At 40.4% G+C, this 16,906-nt stretch overlaps 1 protein-coding gene across 1 annotated transcript in view; it reads left to right on the top strand.

The window, feature by feature from the left end:
• The window catches only part of LOC122772647 (CUB and sushi domain-containing protein 1-like), a 292,253-nt gene that overhangs the window by 211,067 nt on the left and 64,280 nt on the right, over nucleotides 1-16,906 (top strand). The window contains exons 32-38 of the mRNA XM_044030836.1: nucleotides 1,117-1,311; nucleotides 12,771-12,887; nucleotides 12,972-13,085; nucleotides 15,888-15,983; nucleotides 16,146-16,349; nucleotides 16,474-16,598; nucleotides 16,698-16,794. Coding sequence (XP_043886771.1) covers nucleotides 1,117-1,311; nucleotides 12,771-12,887; nucleotides 12,972-13,085; nucleotides 15,888-15,983; nucleotides 16,146-16,349; nucleotides 16,474-16,598; nucleotides 16,698-16,794 — 948 coding nt within the window. The remainder of the gene's footprint in view (nucleotides 1-1,116; nucleotides 1,312-12,770; nucleotides 12,888-12,971; nucleotides 13,086-15,887; nucleotides 15,984-16,145; nucleotides 16,350-16,473; nucleotides 16,599-16,697; nucleotides 16,795-16,906) is intronic.

Genomic DNA, 16,906 nt, shown 5'->3' with positions numbered 1-16,906 from the left:
AATTCCGTTTTATTTTCTGGTGATGGGGATTTTGGGCCTCCTAATAAAGCAATAATTGGATACTACCAAAGATTATATCACAGTTGTGTATGTAGTGTTTTAGCAATACATTTTCTCAGCTGTTTTACATCAAGATCATCTTCTTTTACACATGTTGTGTTTCCTGGAGGGCTCGAACCACGTTTAGCCCAGTATGTAATTAGCTGCTGTCTTAGTGAACCAGGTGCTGAACACACATACAGATTATCGTTTCCTTAGTAAACCCAGGTGGGTATCTCAGATCTAATTGAGAATGTTTTTTTGTGTTATAATTAAAACGTAGAATGCGACACTAGGCTCGGTCATGTGCATGCTGGATTATATTTTAAGCTGTAATTTTCTATGAATGTTATACTTACTGTACAAGTCTTTTTCAGTTGAAAAGGCTCATCCTTATTTTGGAGGGCGCTGCTTTGCTGAGGGTGATTTAACAGCTAAAGTCAACATAGAGCTGATGATGCCTCACTTGAATAACTAGCGACTAGATTTGCTCTGTCAAGTTGTATCAACCAATTTTTCTCATATTTCTCTCACCTCCATGTATCACTAATTAAAAAAAGATTAACTCCTTCTCTGCTGTCTGTCTCCTCTCACTATCTTACACCTTTATCATTAATTCATTACCTCTCATCAGCCATCTCACTAATTAAAATCCACCCTTAATCATCTTCCTTTTTCTCTTCCATCTTGCCCTCCGCCTTTCTGTTTCTCTGCGTCTCCCTCTGATTTCCCTCTGTCAAACGCAATATCTCATTCTCATTGGACGATCACAGAAAAGCAAACAAGCTCCACCAACCCTTAGTCACTGTGAGCCAAAACACTTTTAGCCTAAATTTGTGCTCAAAATACACGCTACTTATAGCTGCATTTGTCCCAAAATGATGTTATTTTATAGTATTTATTTGACTGTTTATGTTAGCAGTGAGTGTTATTTATTTATTGAGTGTTGGCCATGTGGTATACAGAGAAGAACTTTTTTTTTTTTGGTTTTCTACATAGCACCGATACAGGATATAATGAACTTACATGATGAATAATTGATTGTCTAATAACACGAAACCTCTCCACTCCCCACAGAAAAACCAAGAGAGGCCTGTTTTGACCCTGGTAACATAATGAACGCCAGTCGCACAGGTTACGACTACAGACTGGGCTCTCAGGTCTCCTACAACTGCCACCATGGCTACACAACTGTGGGCGGGGACACCATCACCTGTGTCATGGGCCATGATGGAAAGCCTGTGTGGGACAAGGCTCTACCTTCGTGTAAAGGTAGGAGAGATAGAGGAGCAACTGCATTCACGTCTCATACATATAGTCAGTAAGACTTAAGATAGTGTATCTGGTCCAGATGCCATGTGCCTTGGTATCTAGTGAGGGAACCTTGAAAGGCACTTAGTTTGTGTCTTAACCTAAGTTACGGCTGTTAATATTATACACCAGGTCTGGTTGTAAGAACATGTGCGTAATTAAACTTATAGTTTGTCTATAGTTATCATTATTACATTATAATAAACCAGCGGTTTGCTTGTTAATAATACACCACAGTTTTACTGTCAAAACAGGCTACAGGGGTATAGAACGGTAAAGATGGATGCCATTTTTAATTGTGTCCTCGTTTTTACTGACGGGGATGTGTCATAATCCTCTCTTTAACAATTTCCATCACATTTATATGTGTGTGTGTGTGTGTACTGGAGACTTGAAGGCTAGACTAACTACTGTCCTTGATTGACAGCTCAGAGAGCTGAGGGGGTGAAACCTGCCACGCTGCCAGTCAGAGCTATATGCTTTTGAATACGTGTGTGTGTGTGTGTGGTCCAGGTTTTGCTCATGTTGCAGGGACCTAAATGTGTTTACAGCCAGTCACATGGGGGGCACTTGTATAGCTTTGAACAGAATGCCAGTGCAGGTTTTTAGGCTTGCAGGATTGTTTTTCCTCTCATTATCAGACTTAAATGCAGCACTTAGGTTTTGTATTTTCTGTAGATCTGCTACTAACGCTTATTTTCATAATTGATTAATCTTTCGATTATTTTCTGGATTAATCGAGTAATCATTTGGTCTATAAAATGTCAGAAAACGTTTAAAAAAAGCTGTTGATCACCTGGAAATCTTGTTTTAATCATGAAAATAGCTTCAAACCGGCTAATCGATTATCAAAATAGTTGACAATTTTTGGCAGCTCTGTGTGTCTGTGTGTCTGTGTGTCTGTGTGTGTGTGTGTGTGTGTGTGCGTGCGCTTCCAGACTTGCTTGCAATATGTGCGACAGAGGCCGACAGAGGCTTGTTAGAATTTGTGATAGACACACACACACTAGGCACATGAATCTTCTGATCTGGAGTCAGACGCTCTACCGTTGCGTCACAGAGAGTGTTACACATATACAGGCCGACAGAGGCTTGTTGCGTGAATGGGGTGAAGTCGGCCATCTCTGATTACCTTGTTTAGTAATCGATTAATAATAGATTACTAATTATTACCCATCACTTCAGCTCTAATTGTATGTCACTGTTAAACAATCTGTTAAATGCAATGCCTGCAATCTTAAGTTATGTTTGTTGTAGCCTCAGTGTTGCAGTCTTTCAGAGTCAGTCCACTGTGTGTTATCTACGGGTGTTTCTGACGGCTGCTGTAAAACGTTTTGCTGCAGCAGAGGAAATAATTCTAAGTTCTCAATGTTTCTCAATGTCCTGACTAAAGAGATTAACCAGAGACAAAATCTGTGAAATCCATGTCAATGCTGATAAGCTCAAAAAAGACTGAGGTCTTATAATTTTAAGTTGAATGTGAGTGGAATTAAAATGAGAGGAATCTACATAGAAACAGAGTCAGCTGGTGGCCACACTGACTTGTCCATGGACACATTTCTGAGAAAACTGCAGTTGGGAATCTTTTCAATAAGTCTTAGTTTACGGAGGTTGTTTGAGGAGCACCGTGCATTCGCTCGCACAAATGTGAGAGATTCATTAAAATCACAGTAGGTAGCGCTCACCTCATCAGTAGAAAAAAAAAATATAACCAGTATGTTTTGAATGATCTCTAGGGTGAAGTCTGGCGCTAAAACTAACTTTTTGTACGTGAGGAAAATGAGCCGTCTTCTCACTTTATTAACAAACATTTTGATTAAAGTTTCAGGTCTTCTTCAGTACACCACCGTGTCCATTTAGTAAATTATGGTCCAGTTTAGAGTCAAACAGACTGACAGCGAGTTATGTCCAGCTGGTGGATATAGGTGAATATATCCTATTCTGTTCTGTTCTGTTCTGTTCTGTTCTATTCTATTCTATTCTATTCTATTCTGTTCTACTCTGTTAGTGGTAGAATAGTAGAGAACAGAACAGAACAGAGGCACCACATCACCTGTAAGCTGCCAGTGGTAATTATGGTTAGAGTTAACCTTCAGGAAATTCATGTAAATTACTGTGTGTGTGTGTGTGTGTGTGTGTGTGTGTGTGTGTGTGTGTGTGTGTGCATGTGAGAGAGAGAAACCTGACCTGGTGTGATGTGGATAAAAATTTAAATAGCCCACAGAGCAAGGTAGCAGGACAAGGGAAGAATTTAAAAATCCCCCCCCCACACACACACACACACACACACACGCACATTTTTACTTCTTAACAATTTTGACAAAGTGAAAGCTCTGTTTAATAATGTCTGAGACACAGCACAGACGACAATGTATGCGTGTGTGTGTGAGAGGGTAGAATAAAGATGAGATAATTGCACTTGAGTAGCTATTTGAGGACGGCAACTTATAACAGCCAGACGGCAAAAAAAGAAAGGTTTTACCGGGTTATTTTGTCTCAAGTTTACACATCTTGTTTCTTATGTCAATATAAAGGTCAAATAAGCCTTGAATTTGGAAAGTTTTCTGTTGCACTCCTTCATCCAGCTGTCGAACACAAACATGCTTCAATCTCTGATCAGTTCAACAAACCAGAGTGGAATTCATTTCTGACAGAAAGAAGATGTCTGTGGAAGTTGTCTTGCCTTACGTTGACAGGGAAGAAAGTGAAGCCACTTTGTATCTTGAATGCTTGTGAATGTATCAACCACACAGTTTTGTCCATTCAGTTTCACTTTATTTCAGACACATAGGTCCATGTCAATATAAAAAAAAGAAACAACCAGAGTGAGATAAGCAGTTATTTTAGCACACACACAGGCATCTGTTGCACCTTTGTGTGACGTTTTCTTGGCTCCGTTAAAGCTATTATGGCTAAATTTGCACGTACATTTCCTGCACACAGCATGACAAGTGTTAACATTGTCATTCCCAAATATATGACAAGCACCATCTTGGGATCGTGCGCATGATTCTCAATGCATCATTAAATGCCAACTTAAGTTTTATTTATTTATAATTGATAATTCACTGAGGGTCATGGTGGGAGCCCGAGCCAAATTCCAGCTCATCAGCACATCGCCGATGACCGTCCGTAGCCCTCGTCTTGGCAGCGCTGTGTGTGGCACTGCTGGCCCCTGTTTGCGTTGGCAGGTTTTATGGCCCATTCACCACATTGAATAGGCATCACCATCCATTGATGAGAGAGATCACTATGATTGGCTGGTTCGCTCCAGCCTATCAAAAGACGGGCTTTTTCCCAACAGGTCCGTCAGGATGTGGTCTGTTTTTTTTTTTTTACCCTGTGCTGTGTCCCAGATTCAGGGATTGATCTTCTGAGATTCTCTTCATCTACTCTGAAGGACAATTCACATAATGAAAGCAGAACAATGTAACTACTAATCTTATCCTCCCTTGGCCCGTGTTGTTCATTGCATTTCCTCACCACTTGGGGGTCGTACACACAAAAACGAGCTCTGGAGAATTTTTTCTTTGTTATGATATTGGCTTTTTATCCACGTGGAACCTGAGTTTTGGGAGCACTGAAACACTATTTTTGGAAAAATGGGTCCCAGATATCACCCAATAAGCTACTTTGGTAAAACAATGATGTCATAGGTCCCACTTGTCTCTTTCTCCGTCGTCTTCCTCTTTTTGTGTTTGGTTTGCTTTATGGCAACTTTTCTTTTCTTTTCTTAGTATGGTTCATTGTGCCTCTGTTTCCCTGTTTTTACACGGTGCACGTGCTGTATGTGCATGGTAGACGTCTCCTTCATTCTGGATGTATTTCTTAGGCAGCGTTACAGCGCCACATACAGGCCTGGCTTATGTACCAGCTTGTAGAGTTGTTTTGTGGGGTTTCATGTGGATGAAGGCCAAAAGTTCTGTGTCTGTGTGGTTATAAGGCCACGGGTAAGGAAGTTTCTCTGTCTGTCTGTCTGTCTGTCTGTCTGTCTCTCTATCTTTGGGCAGCTCCTGGGGTTTTTAAACCAAACTCATTAGACAGGGTGAGACCTCTTTAAATAATACATCTCCATTTACACTCCCACTGTCTCCTTTCTTCTTCACATTGACCCCCATTACCCAACACACACACACACACACACACACAAACACACACTTTCCTTTTCTCTGTACCTGTACCTGCACTCTTTCTTTCTTTCTTTCTTTCTTTCTTCCCACATCCTGCAAATCTATTTTTGATTTAATTTGATTTATGTATATATATTTATATATATATATATATATATATATATATATATATATATATATATATATATATATATATATATATATATATATATATATATACAGTGTTCTCCATTACTCACTGACTCTCTCTTCCCTTCTTGCTCTTTCTATCACACGCACCCTTACACCTCCCATCTCAAACCACTCTTTTATTGGTTTCCATGGTAACCAAGAGCTGGTGTGAGCAAGAAGGAATACTCTGTGACTGTTGATAGAGTTCTGTGTGTGTGTGTGTGTATGTGTAGAGGCTCTAAAGACAAATGTTGATTTATTTTTGTCGGGACAGGTTTTAGGGTTAGAGATGGGTTTATGAAGTGTGAGGGTTAGGCATTTGGTTGTTATGGTAATGGTGTATTAATATCTTTGTGAGACATTTTGTCTGGACCGCACAACCTTAAAGTACAATTGGGTTTAGTTTAGAGTTAGGGTAAGGGTTATGGTCAGGCACTTGTGTGCTGATGGTTAAGGTTAAGGTTAGGGTAAGGGACTATGTCAATGAGTTGTCCTGACTAAGATATAAAAACAAGTTTGTATGTGTTTGTACTTGTATTTATATCTTTGTGATATAAAGGGCTTTTTCAGGGTTAAGACCTGGCTTTAGGGTTAGGGTTGGGATAAGGGTTAGGGTTAAGCACTTAGCTGTGATGGATAAGGTTAGGTGTGTGTGCGTATGCCAGAGAGACATATAAATACATTTGTTTGCGTACACTGTGGACAGGTCACCAGTCCATCGCAGGTCCAACATACAGAGACACACAACCATTCACTGTCTTTAGAGTATTCAGTTAACCAAATCCACAGTCTGCATGTCTTTGGACTGTGGGAGGAAGCTGGACTACAGAGAGAACCCACACACACACACACATACACAGGGAGAACATGCAAACTCCACAAACAAAAGGCTCTCGATCGAACAGGGATCTGAACCGATGACCTCTGTGCTGCGAACAGGCTGTAATTTCACTCAGATGACATCGCGCTTGCATATATTTGTTGCGTCAAAGCCTTACAGTGAGTCTGCCCTAACCCTGCGCTCGCACATTTCAGTTTCCCACTCAGGACAAACAATTTTCCAAAAATTTCAGCTTTGCAAATCGACACGTCTTCCCCCTTAGGACACACACAGTGGGTGTAAACAACTTTTTGTTAGTTTCACAGGAAATCTCCGTTGGAAACCTTTAATGAAACTCAAAACTCACTTTACACTTATTTACCATTTACAGCCTCCCAGTGGCTCAGGGGGCACGGCCTCCCTGTTCCGAGTAGGTGGTGGAACACCTTCCACCTTTGGATTGAAACAGCACGGAAAAGTTGAACAAGACGCGATGTACCAGTCAAAGAGAAACCGATGAACGTCAATCTAGATACTGAGGCAGGAAAATTGCCCGCGTCTGCAATACATTCAGCAATTTCTCTGTCCGTGGTTTGTTTATATTTGAATGTGTTTTTTTTTCCTTTTTTGTTTGTGATAAGAAGATAGTATTAACTGTTTTGTAAAGAACATTCAAGAGTCTGTTTGGCCTCCATCGGATGCAGCAAAACCACTGTACAGGGTTTTTCAAAGATTCAGTAAACAAACGGATTCAGCCGTGTCTCCTGCTCAGTCAGGAGTTTTGGATTATTTACTATTTATTTATTTATCACCGATATGAATTCTTCTCTCTGGGAAGTCTCTATAACTTTTGTGTTTGGGGTTTGCAAAATTCTTCAGAGAGAACAAACTGCTCGACAACTTTAAGTGTTCAGGACATTTCTGAAAGCTTTTTTGTACTCTCAACAATGTGTGTGTGTGTGTGTGTGTGTGTGAGAGAGAGGAAATACACGATGAGACGCAGACTACAAGACTGTTTACTGTGTGTTTTTGTGGCAGCGTTAGGGTGAGAGAAAGAGTGACCTCTATACATTTGTTTGTTTATTTATTTATTTCCTGTTTAATTTGCGTATGCGCGCGAGTGATCAAAGCCCATCAGGCTGACACCTGAGCCTCGAGCAGCATCGCTGGCGATGATGGGAAGATGAACACAAGAACTCTAGACCTCAGTGTTGCATTGTGGGTTGGGGTCTGTGAGTGGAAGTGCAACTGTCTCGTGAAGAAGTGGAAACCTTTTCATTCTAGGCATGTGCATTGGTTTATACCGAGCAAACAACTTAACCATGAATAAGGGCCTGAGAGAGAGAGAGAGAGAGTGTGCGTCATTGCCATCGTGGAGAAAACAAGGCATATTATTGTCAATCAGAAATCACTATATGCATTATATTGTTTCATTACTTTTACCATATTTGATACTGTGTAGATGTGTGGACGTGTGGGGAAACATGTACAAAAGCAATACTCAACCATGTATTTAATGCAGAAATGTAATCAGATTTATAAATAATGCAGGCTATAGAGACCACGTTCCTCTTAAAAAAATACTTTAAGCTCTAACATTTCCCAGATCTGATTCAGTTTAAAACAGCAGAGATAATATTCAAATAAAAATAAAAAGTTCTTGTTTTCAGAGAGACAAGGGGGATATCATTTAAAAATGCAGTGTGCCTGGACAACTTTAAAAAAATATGTGTGTTTCAATCTCGGGGCTAGTAAAAAACATAAATCACTTCCAAAGAATATTCAAAATACACATCTTAAATAAATATAAGGATGAAGAACAGCAGTTTAATGCAGGACGGTGATGGAAATGGTCGCGTTTAAAGCCTGACGTATTCTCGTGTTGTACTCAGAACATTAAGGACATTGTATAAAATACTGTAAAATATGTAAATATTTGATGATGGGATCTATTGGTTGCCTATTTGAGCCTAGTTGTTTAACTAGTTTAAGTTAGACGATGACAGCGTACAATAAAACATTAGTCTTGTATAAAGTAAGGAGAGAGACATTGTACAATTTTGAATGAGATGTATATTTTTGCACTACTTAATATTCATTTTCAAAATTCAAAATTCATTTTCTGGACTAGAAAAAAAGTTTTTTTGTCATATTTCACATCTTATATCTTTCCCAGCACACAGTGGTTGTCAGCAACTCACTGGTATATATCCTTCTCCACCAGGAAAATGAAGTGTACACGTCTCACTGCCTCACACCAGAGTCCATCGACAAAATAACAGTTGTAGCTTTGCAGGACACAGAAGTGGTTAGTCTGCTGCTGCCTCGGTCGATAAGTTTGTGTGAACTTAGGTAAATCCGCATGAAGACCCTCAAACATGAAAGTAACAGAACAACACCATTTTTTAACGTATTCTTGGAGGCAGCAGTAGACGTTGAATGGCACACGGTGCAGTCACCTGTACTGTAACACACGGACTCTTTAGCGTCGGTGTCATTAAACCGTAACACAAAGCGACACCCTCACGTCTTTAGTGACCTCAGATATTCAGCGACATATCACCCTTCAATTTCTCAGTGCAACATTTTCAACCTATGCCCCCAGGCTGTGCTCACATTGTCAAGGAGCGCAGAGGTGATGATGATCGAGGTCTTGTAGGGACCACGCTGTGGGTGGGCACCGGTACGGAGCCATGGAGACACACACACACACACACACAGCAGCAACCATAACAAGACAATAGGAGCGCAGGCCGGAGGGGGTGAAGTGGAGAAGCACTGTATGAAGATGTTGACAGATGTTTGTTTTGCTGCTGCGCACTTACACGTACCTACCACACACACAGAATCATAGACGCTTACTTATTTCATTGACCTCTGCTTGTGCAGTAAGTGTTTGCACAACAGGTTTGCAGCTCTGTTGGGGGCTCGAAGGATGGATAAAGCTACCGCGAGGACTGGTTCTCGAGGGTCATGCAGCAGCAGTAATAGGGATTGATATGTTTTTTTTTCTCTTAAATTGCACTAATATAGGTGATACCATGCTGTTCTCACGCTCAGCACCACATAAATCCACTCACTTAAGTTTTTATCCTGCTGGGTTGTTGTGAAGGGGGAAGCTAATCTGAAAAGGCTGCAGCAGAACTGCTGTGTGCCACTAGATTATGGCACAGTAGTAAGTTTTTTTAAATGTTGTGTGTACTTATGTGCCATCATTTAAAAATTATTTTTGAAGAAAGAAAAAAAAAAATACAACATATCCGAGACAACATCAGTCTACTATTGTCATTGTTGTTATTCTTTAACAAATTGGACATCATATTGATCATTACTCATCTTTGCTCTAACCACTAAGCTCATCCTGACTTTAACCATCACCACTAAGCCAAAATACAGGCTTTTTTTCTCTCGACTGGGGGACACAGTTTTGTTCCTGAAAAACGAACTTTTGTCCAATTAACTGGTCTTCAGTAATTTCTCCCTCGAGGTTTGACTTTTACAAAAGCATGCACACACATACAGCGCGGCACAGCGATACTTCTTAGGGCCATTGACTTCCATTCATTTGGACTGCCTAAACAAAGTATTCTCCCTAACCACTGGGGACTCATGGTCCTGACAAGGTCAATGTTTTTGCCAGAACAAGTGCTAATGAGGCAATAAATACAAGCACACACACATCAAATGTACTCTACTTTAGCATTACATAACAAAGACTCCAAATGATGGTGATAACATAAAAATTCTGTCAAACTTAACAGCTTTTTTTCGTTTTTGGAGCCAAATGGGTTTTCTTTTGAAGACTACATAAGAATAACAGATTAGCGGAGTGACACATTCAGCAGCTTTGAGTGCAGTGGGCAGCCCTCCCAGCGGCAGCAGCAGGATGAAAATAAAATATACAGTACACGATTAAAATCTAAATGCGTCATTGCTGTGAATGAGGGTGATGTCTCTAATCAGTGTTGCAGCAAAGTGGTTGAAAGTGTTTGCTTTGTTATTATAAACATGTTGCTACAGTGAAGTCTGTGAGTACATTGACATTTGTTAAGTTTGTTTTGGTTGTGTCCTGATCAGCTTTTACAGAACATGAAGCTGTCTTTTTTTTACCTGTACATATAAATATATGTATAGAGAGAGAGATTTTCGGGTTTTAGGATGTCTGGTCATATACTAAGCGAACATAAAGTGAAGCTGGCTCCAGCACAGACTGTTGTGCTGAGTTCCGTACAGAAGACAATCGAGTGCACGCTGTTCTCTGTGGGCTTTGGATACGAGTGAGTCACTTATTTACTTTGACCTTTATTTATTCAGAGGAGCAAAGCTCTCCTTTTGAAGAATGCACACTTATACAGTTGGTCACATACTCAACAGGGAAATACTAAGTTTTCAAACAGATCATCTGACGTGAATGAAAACACACTCCTAAATCTGAAAATGTCAGAGCTCTATAGTCATTTCTTCATTAAAAAAAGTTCCTGTGTGTGTATTTACATTGTGAAGCGGAAGCTTACTACACTCACCAAGAAGAATGACATGCTTACATCACTGTCCAAATTCAGTGTATGCAGGTGTTGTTGTTGTTGTTGTTGTTGTTTTTAAATCCATTCCTGATTTTGGGTGGTTCCCTATGGAATTAGATTTGTGTCAATATTTTCAACGACAGTTTTTAAGAAGCAAATAAAATATCAATTTAATCATTCAAAAATATTGTATTTTATTGTTGGAAAATGCACGTGTTCTTCACACCGCCTGATTTGTGTTTTTTTTGTTTGCGATTCTGACCATGGGCGGGCCTTTTTACTTCACTCTCACTAAGTGGGAGTCAAGTATTGTTTTTGGTGGCTCCCTGTGTGTGTGTCTGTTTGTTTGTTTGTGTTTCCACACTTGCCAATTTGACCAGCAGAGGCCGCCAGAGGCTTGTTGCGTGAATGTGGTGAAGTCTGCCATCTCCGATTGCCTTGTTTAGAAAGAGTTTTGGAGTGACAGCTCAATGGACCGGAAGTAGTCACAGACTTGGAGTCGCTGTCGGTCTGGAACTTAGAATTATAAGTTATTATAAACGTTATGATACTTACAATTACTCAGTAGCCACTGTTTGAAAATATTGACACAAATCTAATTCCATAGTTTCCAGCATACCAGCTTTAAGAGTCAGTGTAAGACAGTGTGAGTCAAAGTGAGTCAGATCATGAAGGTGCACTAGTATCTCAGGAATCACCAGTGTGAGCTTTATTCCACTGGTACAATACGGCCATCTTTACTTGCTGTCATAACATTTTAAAATATCATGTTAATTTACAGCTTTTTCTGTATTTGCCTGAGATTCACATAAGCCAAGTCCCTCTGCACACTGTGAGGTTTATAATAAATATAATAAGGTCAAGGTTAGTTCAATTCTCTTCTTTTCCACCACACAAACTTACATCTGGTCTTTTAGGGTGCGTTCTTTGCAATTTATGTGAATATTATTAAGTGCCTGCCATTTGCACAACCCTTCTGTAAATGCTAAAGCAGAGAAGGGCACTTCTACTGATCTCACAGAGGATACACCATGGTAAACAGCAAGTGCCTCTCCTGACTCGTGAGTCTTTTTGATAAGAACAAGCATGTCTTCAAGCACAAACTGACTGATGAGCAAGAAAAATAAGCTCTGATGAATTTCTCTGTTTGTGGTACAAATGTAAGTAGTAGCCAGAACACCTTCTGCCCTATGTCTGCTGGGATTGGCACCAGCAGCCCCTTGTGAGGAGGCAAAGTGGTAGATGATGAGTGAATGAATCAATGTGCATTTTAAAACCCTTTAACACTGAGTGTATCGCAGACGACGCGTTCACACAAGTGCACTTTGCATTACCGTAGTTACGCGTTTATATCGGAAAAATTCCAATGGTTTCTGAAGGCTGAGAAGTTGCACGTCAAACCCAACGTGTGGTTACTACGGTAATTTCACTCGTGCTGTTTCAGGAAGCTGGAGAATCTGCGTCTTTGACACCAGATAGGAGAGAGTGGAAGTGGGAACCCTGTACATCGTTTTAATATGACAAAGAAACCTTGATGAGAGACAAAAAATATGTTTTTTTTTACTGTTAAAATTAAACCTTTTTCTTCATTTTAGACTGTTAAAACAATATTTTAATATGCAGTAAATTGTAAATAACTGCCAGATAGTGGAAGTTATTCTGGAAAAATGGGTAAAAGCACTTAGTTACAAGACATTCTCTGGTCCTTTTTATGGTTAAAATAAGGTGTTAAAGGTTTAATTGCTTTTTTGATCAAGCATATTTCTATTTCAACAGCTCCATGTGGCGGACAGTATAGTGGATCAGAAGGGGTTGTTTTGTCTCCAAACTATCCTCTCAACTACACTACCAGACAGACTTGCTCCTATTACATCACTGTGTCCCCACAGTTTGGTGAGTACATAACTAGCCACACCACTTGTATTGAAAATGAATATTTACATGTGTTTTACTTTTACTTTTGTTCCTCTTCGTCAGTGGTGTTTGGTCAGTTTGCCGTCTTCCAGACAGCGATGAACGACTCCGTGGAACTGTTTGACGGAGCCAATGAAAACGCTCGATTACTGAGCTCCCTGGCCGGATCACATTCAGGTGAGTCCCTGACCTTGAGCCATTGAGATTGATTGTTTTTTTATTTAAAGGGTTAGTTTGTGGGTGGGAACTGGAGAACCTGGAGAAAACCCACACACACATGAGTCCAAAAACATGCAGATTTGGGGATCAGACATACTGGACACTGACTGTAGGTGTGAGTGTGAGGGTGAATGGTTGTTTGTCTCTATGTGGCTCTGTGATGGACTGGTGACCTGTCCAGGCTGTACCTCGCATTTCACCCTATGTCAGCTGGAATTGGCACCACGACCACTCATGTGGAGGATAAAGTGGTAGAGGATGGGTAGTTTGTGACTTTTGATGTAAGGTTCAGCTGTGTTATTTTGTGACTTTGATGTTGTCGTTCCTATAAAGTTTTATCACACAAACTTCCCGACTGAGGCAGCAACTGCTATGTCCTGTGGGCTAAAATTGCTGTTTTTGTCAATGGACTCTGGTGCTGGGGAAGCAGTTTTATGAAATAGCCTGACAAAATAGCAGAACCTCATATAACCTCACAACTAAAATCTCAAAATATTCTCTAAACATTAGAGGTGTGAGAAAATATCAATACACTGAAATATTGTGGTAATATATATATATATGAATATTGCGGTAATATTTCTCTAGCAATACTTTTCAGGGTTGTATTGATGTGGAAATAGTTTTGTATTTTTAACATATCTCCTTGCTCATAGTATCCAATTTACATTTCACGTTGTCATATTTTTGAAAAGCTTTTATAGAATTCTTCTTCTTTTTTTCCCTTTTTTTTGTTTTTCTGAGCACATCTGTTGAGGAGGAAAATAATGAAATCATCTATAAGAAAGCAGTTCTTGGGGCCTGTAGAGCTCAGCACCAGTGGTCGTTATCACAATTTATTTGACAGTGATGTATTTGGTGAAATTCCATTAAGGGTTATCTTTACAAGAAGAAATCAGCCACAGGGGCCATACGATATACACGGCACTGGTACGTTTTTTGTTTTTTTTAACACATTCCTCCCTGGGATTCCTTATCTGCCCAGATTGGAGTCATCTCAGCTTGGCAAACGTTTGAGTCCCCGTGCAGTAAAGGCGCAGATCGATAGATGACACACAAATCAATGTAGATGGCATATTTTAGAGACTGAGACATGAGGAAATATTGATTAACATAGTTGCCAACTATGTGCTCTCATTTCTGAAGAATGTAATGCTCCTGTTCTGTGTCATGGCCGAGGGGCGAGTTACAGGGTTTTCCCAATGGAATTGATGTTTAGCATCTTACTGTAGAAATGTGGTCTTTGGTCTTGTTTATTCTGTTAAGTGTTTGTAGATTTATGAGGGATAAAGTGATTGTTTGATAAATGACAAGACTGTGACAGTAAAAATACTTATTTTTGTATTTTTGTTTTGGATGTGACTTTTTTTTTTCCTTCTTATGGCAATTAACTATATATAACTGCATATTATGCAAATGTTCTTCCAAATTACTAACCATCAGATTGAGGAACAGGTCTGTTTATATAAAATGAATCTAGGGTGCCATATTTCTTGATTTGGGTTTAATATTTACACCTATTTCCCACCAAAACTGTCAGGACAAAAATGAAACGTTACAAAGTAATTGGTATCCACATAATAACCAATTCATGCACACATGCAGGGCCGGCTCTACCTAATTTTGTGCCCTAGGCGAGATTGTGTGTGTGTGTGTGTGTGTCCACGAGCGTGTATGTCGCGCTCGAAAGTGACTGTATACTAGTCACTAGTCGCCTCGCGGCGCCCCTCCAGCAGATGGCGCTCTAGGCGACCGCCTATATCGCCTATGCCAAGAGCCGGCCCTGCACACATGTATGTACATGCACAGGCACGCGCACATGTGGGCAAACACATATGTAGAACACTGTTCCAACGAACTAACTAACTGATTGTACACAAATGTATTAACATGCAAACCAAACAAACACATTCTCTCTTAGAATGCAACACACACAAGCATGCGCACGCACACACACATACATCACAATGCAGCTAATGATGTTGTAAATGTCATCCACACCAGGCCATGTTTTTCTCATTTATCACTGTTACTTAGTTTGGCTGTGTACAGGCTGTGTGTGCATAATTATTTTGTGTCTGTGTGTCAGTGTGTGTGTGTGTGTGTGTGTGTGTGTGTGTGTGTGGGTTCATCCTAATCTTTTTGAGGATTTTTTTTTTTTTTTTTTTTTTACTACAAGGCAAAAAGGAAAGGAGGAATTGCTAAGTTATGAAAGTTATGACTATAAACCAGTGCAGGATTAGGCTGTGTCTGTTTTTGTGTATTCATACAGAATTTGCACTCACAGCCACATCTTTAGGTAATTTATGTACCTAATAAAGTGGTTATTTGAGTTACTGTTGTGTTTCTATCATGTCGAACCACTTTGCCCTTTCTCCTCTGACCTCTGCGCTCACTCGATTCTCTTTTTTGGCCCATTCTCTATGAGAGGTTGTCTGTGAAAGTCCCAGTACATCAGCATTTCATGAAATACTCAGAGCAGCCCATCTAGCACCAGCAATCATGCCACATTCAAAGTCACTGAAATCCTCTTTCTTCCCCATTCTGATGCTCAGTTTGAACGTCATCAGGTCACCTTCATCACTTCCACATAACTAGATGCACTGAGCTGCTGTCCATGCATGATTTGATGCTTGTTTAAATAAAGCAGTTGAACTGGATGTGTTTATGTTTATTTTGGTTTGTGTCTCCATTGTCTGCAATAACATAAGACGTTGCTCTGTGTGTGTGTGTCTGTCTGTGTGTGTGTGTGTGTCCCAGGAGAGACGCTTCCATTGGCAACTTCCAATCAGATCATGTTGCGGTTCAATGCCAAGAGCGGCCAGTCGGCTAGAGGCTTCCACTTTGTCTACCAAGGTAACTGACACATTGTGTTTTTGTCTCTTTTTCACATATCCATACACCTACACACTCAATTATTTGCATACAATTCAAATGTGACATCAAATTTATCTCCCGACTACAGTTCTGTGTCTTTTATTGCCTTGTTCTCATATTTTTTAATTGCTGTCATTGTAGCTGTGCCTCGCACCAGTGACAGTCAGTGCAGCTCGGTGCCAGAGCCTCGGTACGGCAGACGGATAGGATCCGAGTTCTCGGCTGGCTCTGTGGTTCGGTTTGAGTGCAGTCCGGGGTATCTTCTGAAAGGGTCCAATGCTATCTGGTGCCAGGCCGTACCAGGTGCCCTCGCACAATGGAACGCAACAACACCAACGTGTATAGGTATGGCTGGCTGATACCCTGAAAGGGTAGTCAGACCGTTGGCTTTGGTACAGAAGCATTTCAACACCTGTGTATGTGTTTAGCTAACTTGCGAAGAAATTCATAGCTTATGTTGTCATTCTAGTTCCCTGCAGTGGCAATTTGACCGAGCGTCGCGGCACAATACTGTCTCCCAGTTATCCTGAACCCTACCCTAACAGTCTCAACTGTCTGTGGAGGATCCATGTCAGTGAAGGGGCCGGAATACAGGTACAGATACATGTACAGTGCACTTAGGTTCAATGTTTCATGCGATACATTCATTCAGAGGCCGTCGCAATCATTTATTTTCCGTTGTTTTCTATTAAGATCCAAGTGATGACTTTTGCAACTGAACACAACTGGGACTCTCTGGAGATCTACGATGGAGGAGACATGACAGCCCCTAAATTAGGGTCATTTTCTGGTATGACAGAACACACACTGAATAAACACACGAAACCTACAGACACCCATGCACTGGAACACTCTGAAGTTCTCTGATGAATGAGATATGACAGCTGCTTAACTCAAGATGC

The sequence above is a fragment of the Solea senegalensis genome, linkage group LG7 (assembly GCF_019176455.1).
Source record: "Solea senegalensis isolate Sse05_10M linkage group LG7, IFAPA_SoseM_1, whole genome shotgun sequence".
In the NCBI taxonomy this organism is placed as follows: Eukaryota; Metazoa; Chordata; class Actinopteri; order Pleuronectiformes; family Soleidae; genus Solea; species Solea senegalensis.
This window is presented reverse-complemented; position numbering and strand designations above follow the sequence as displayed.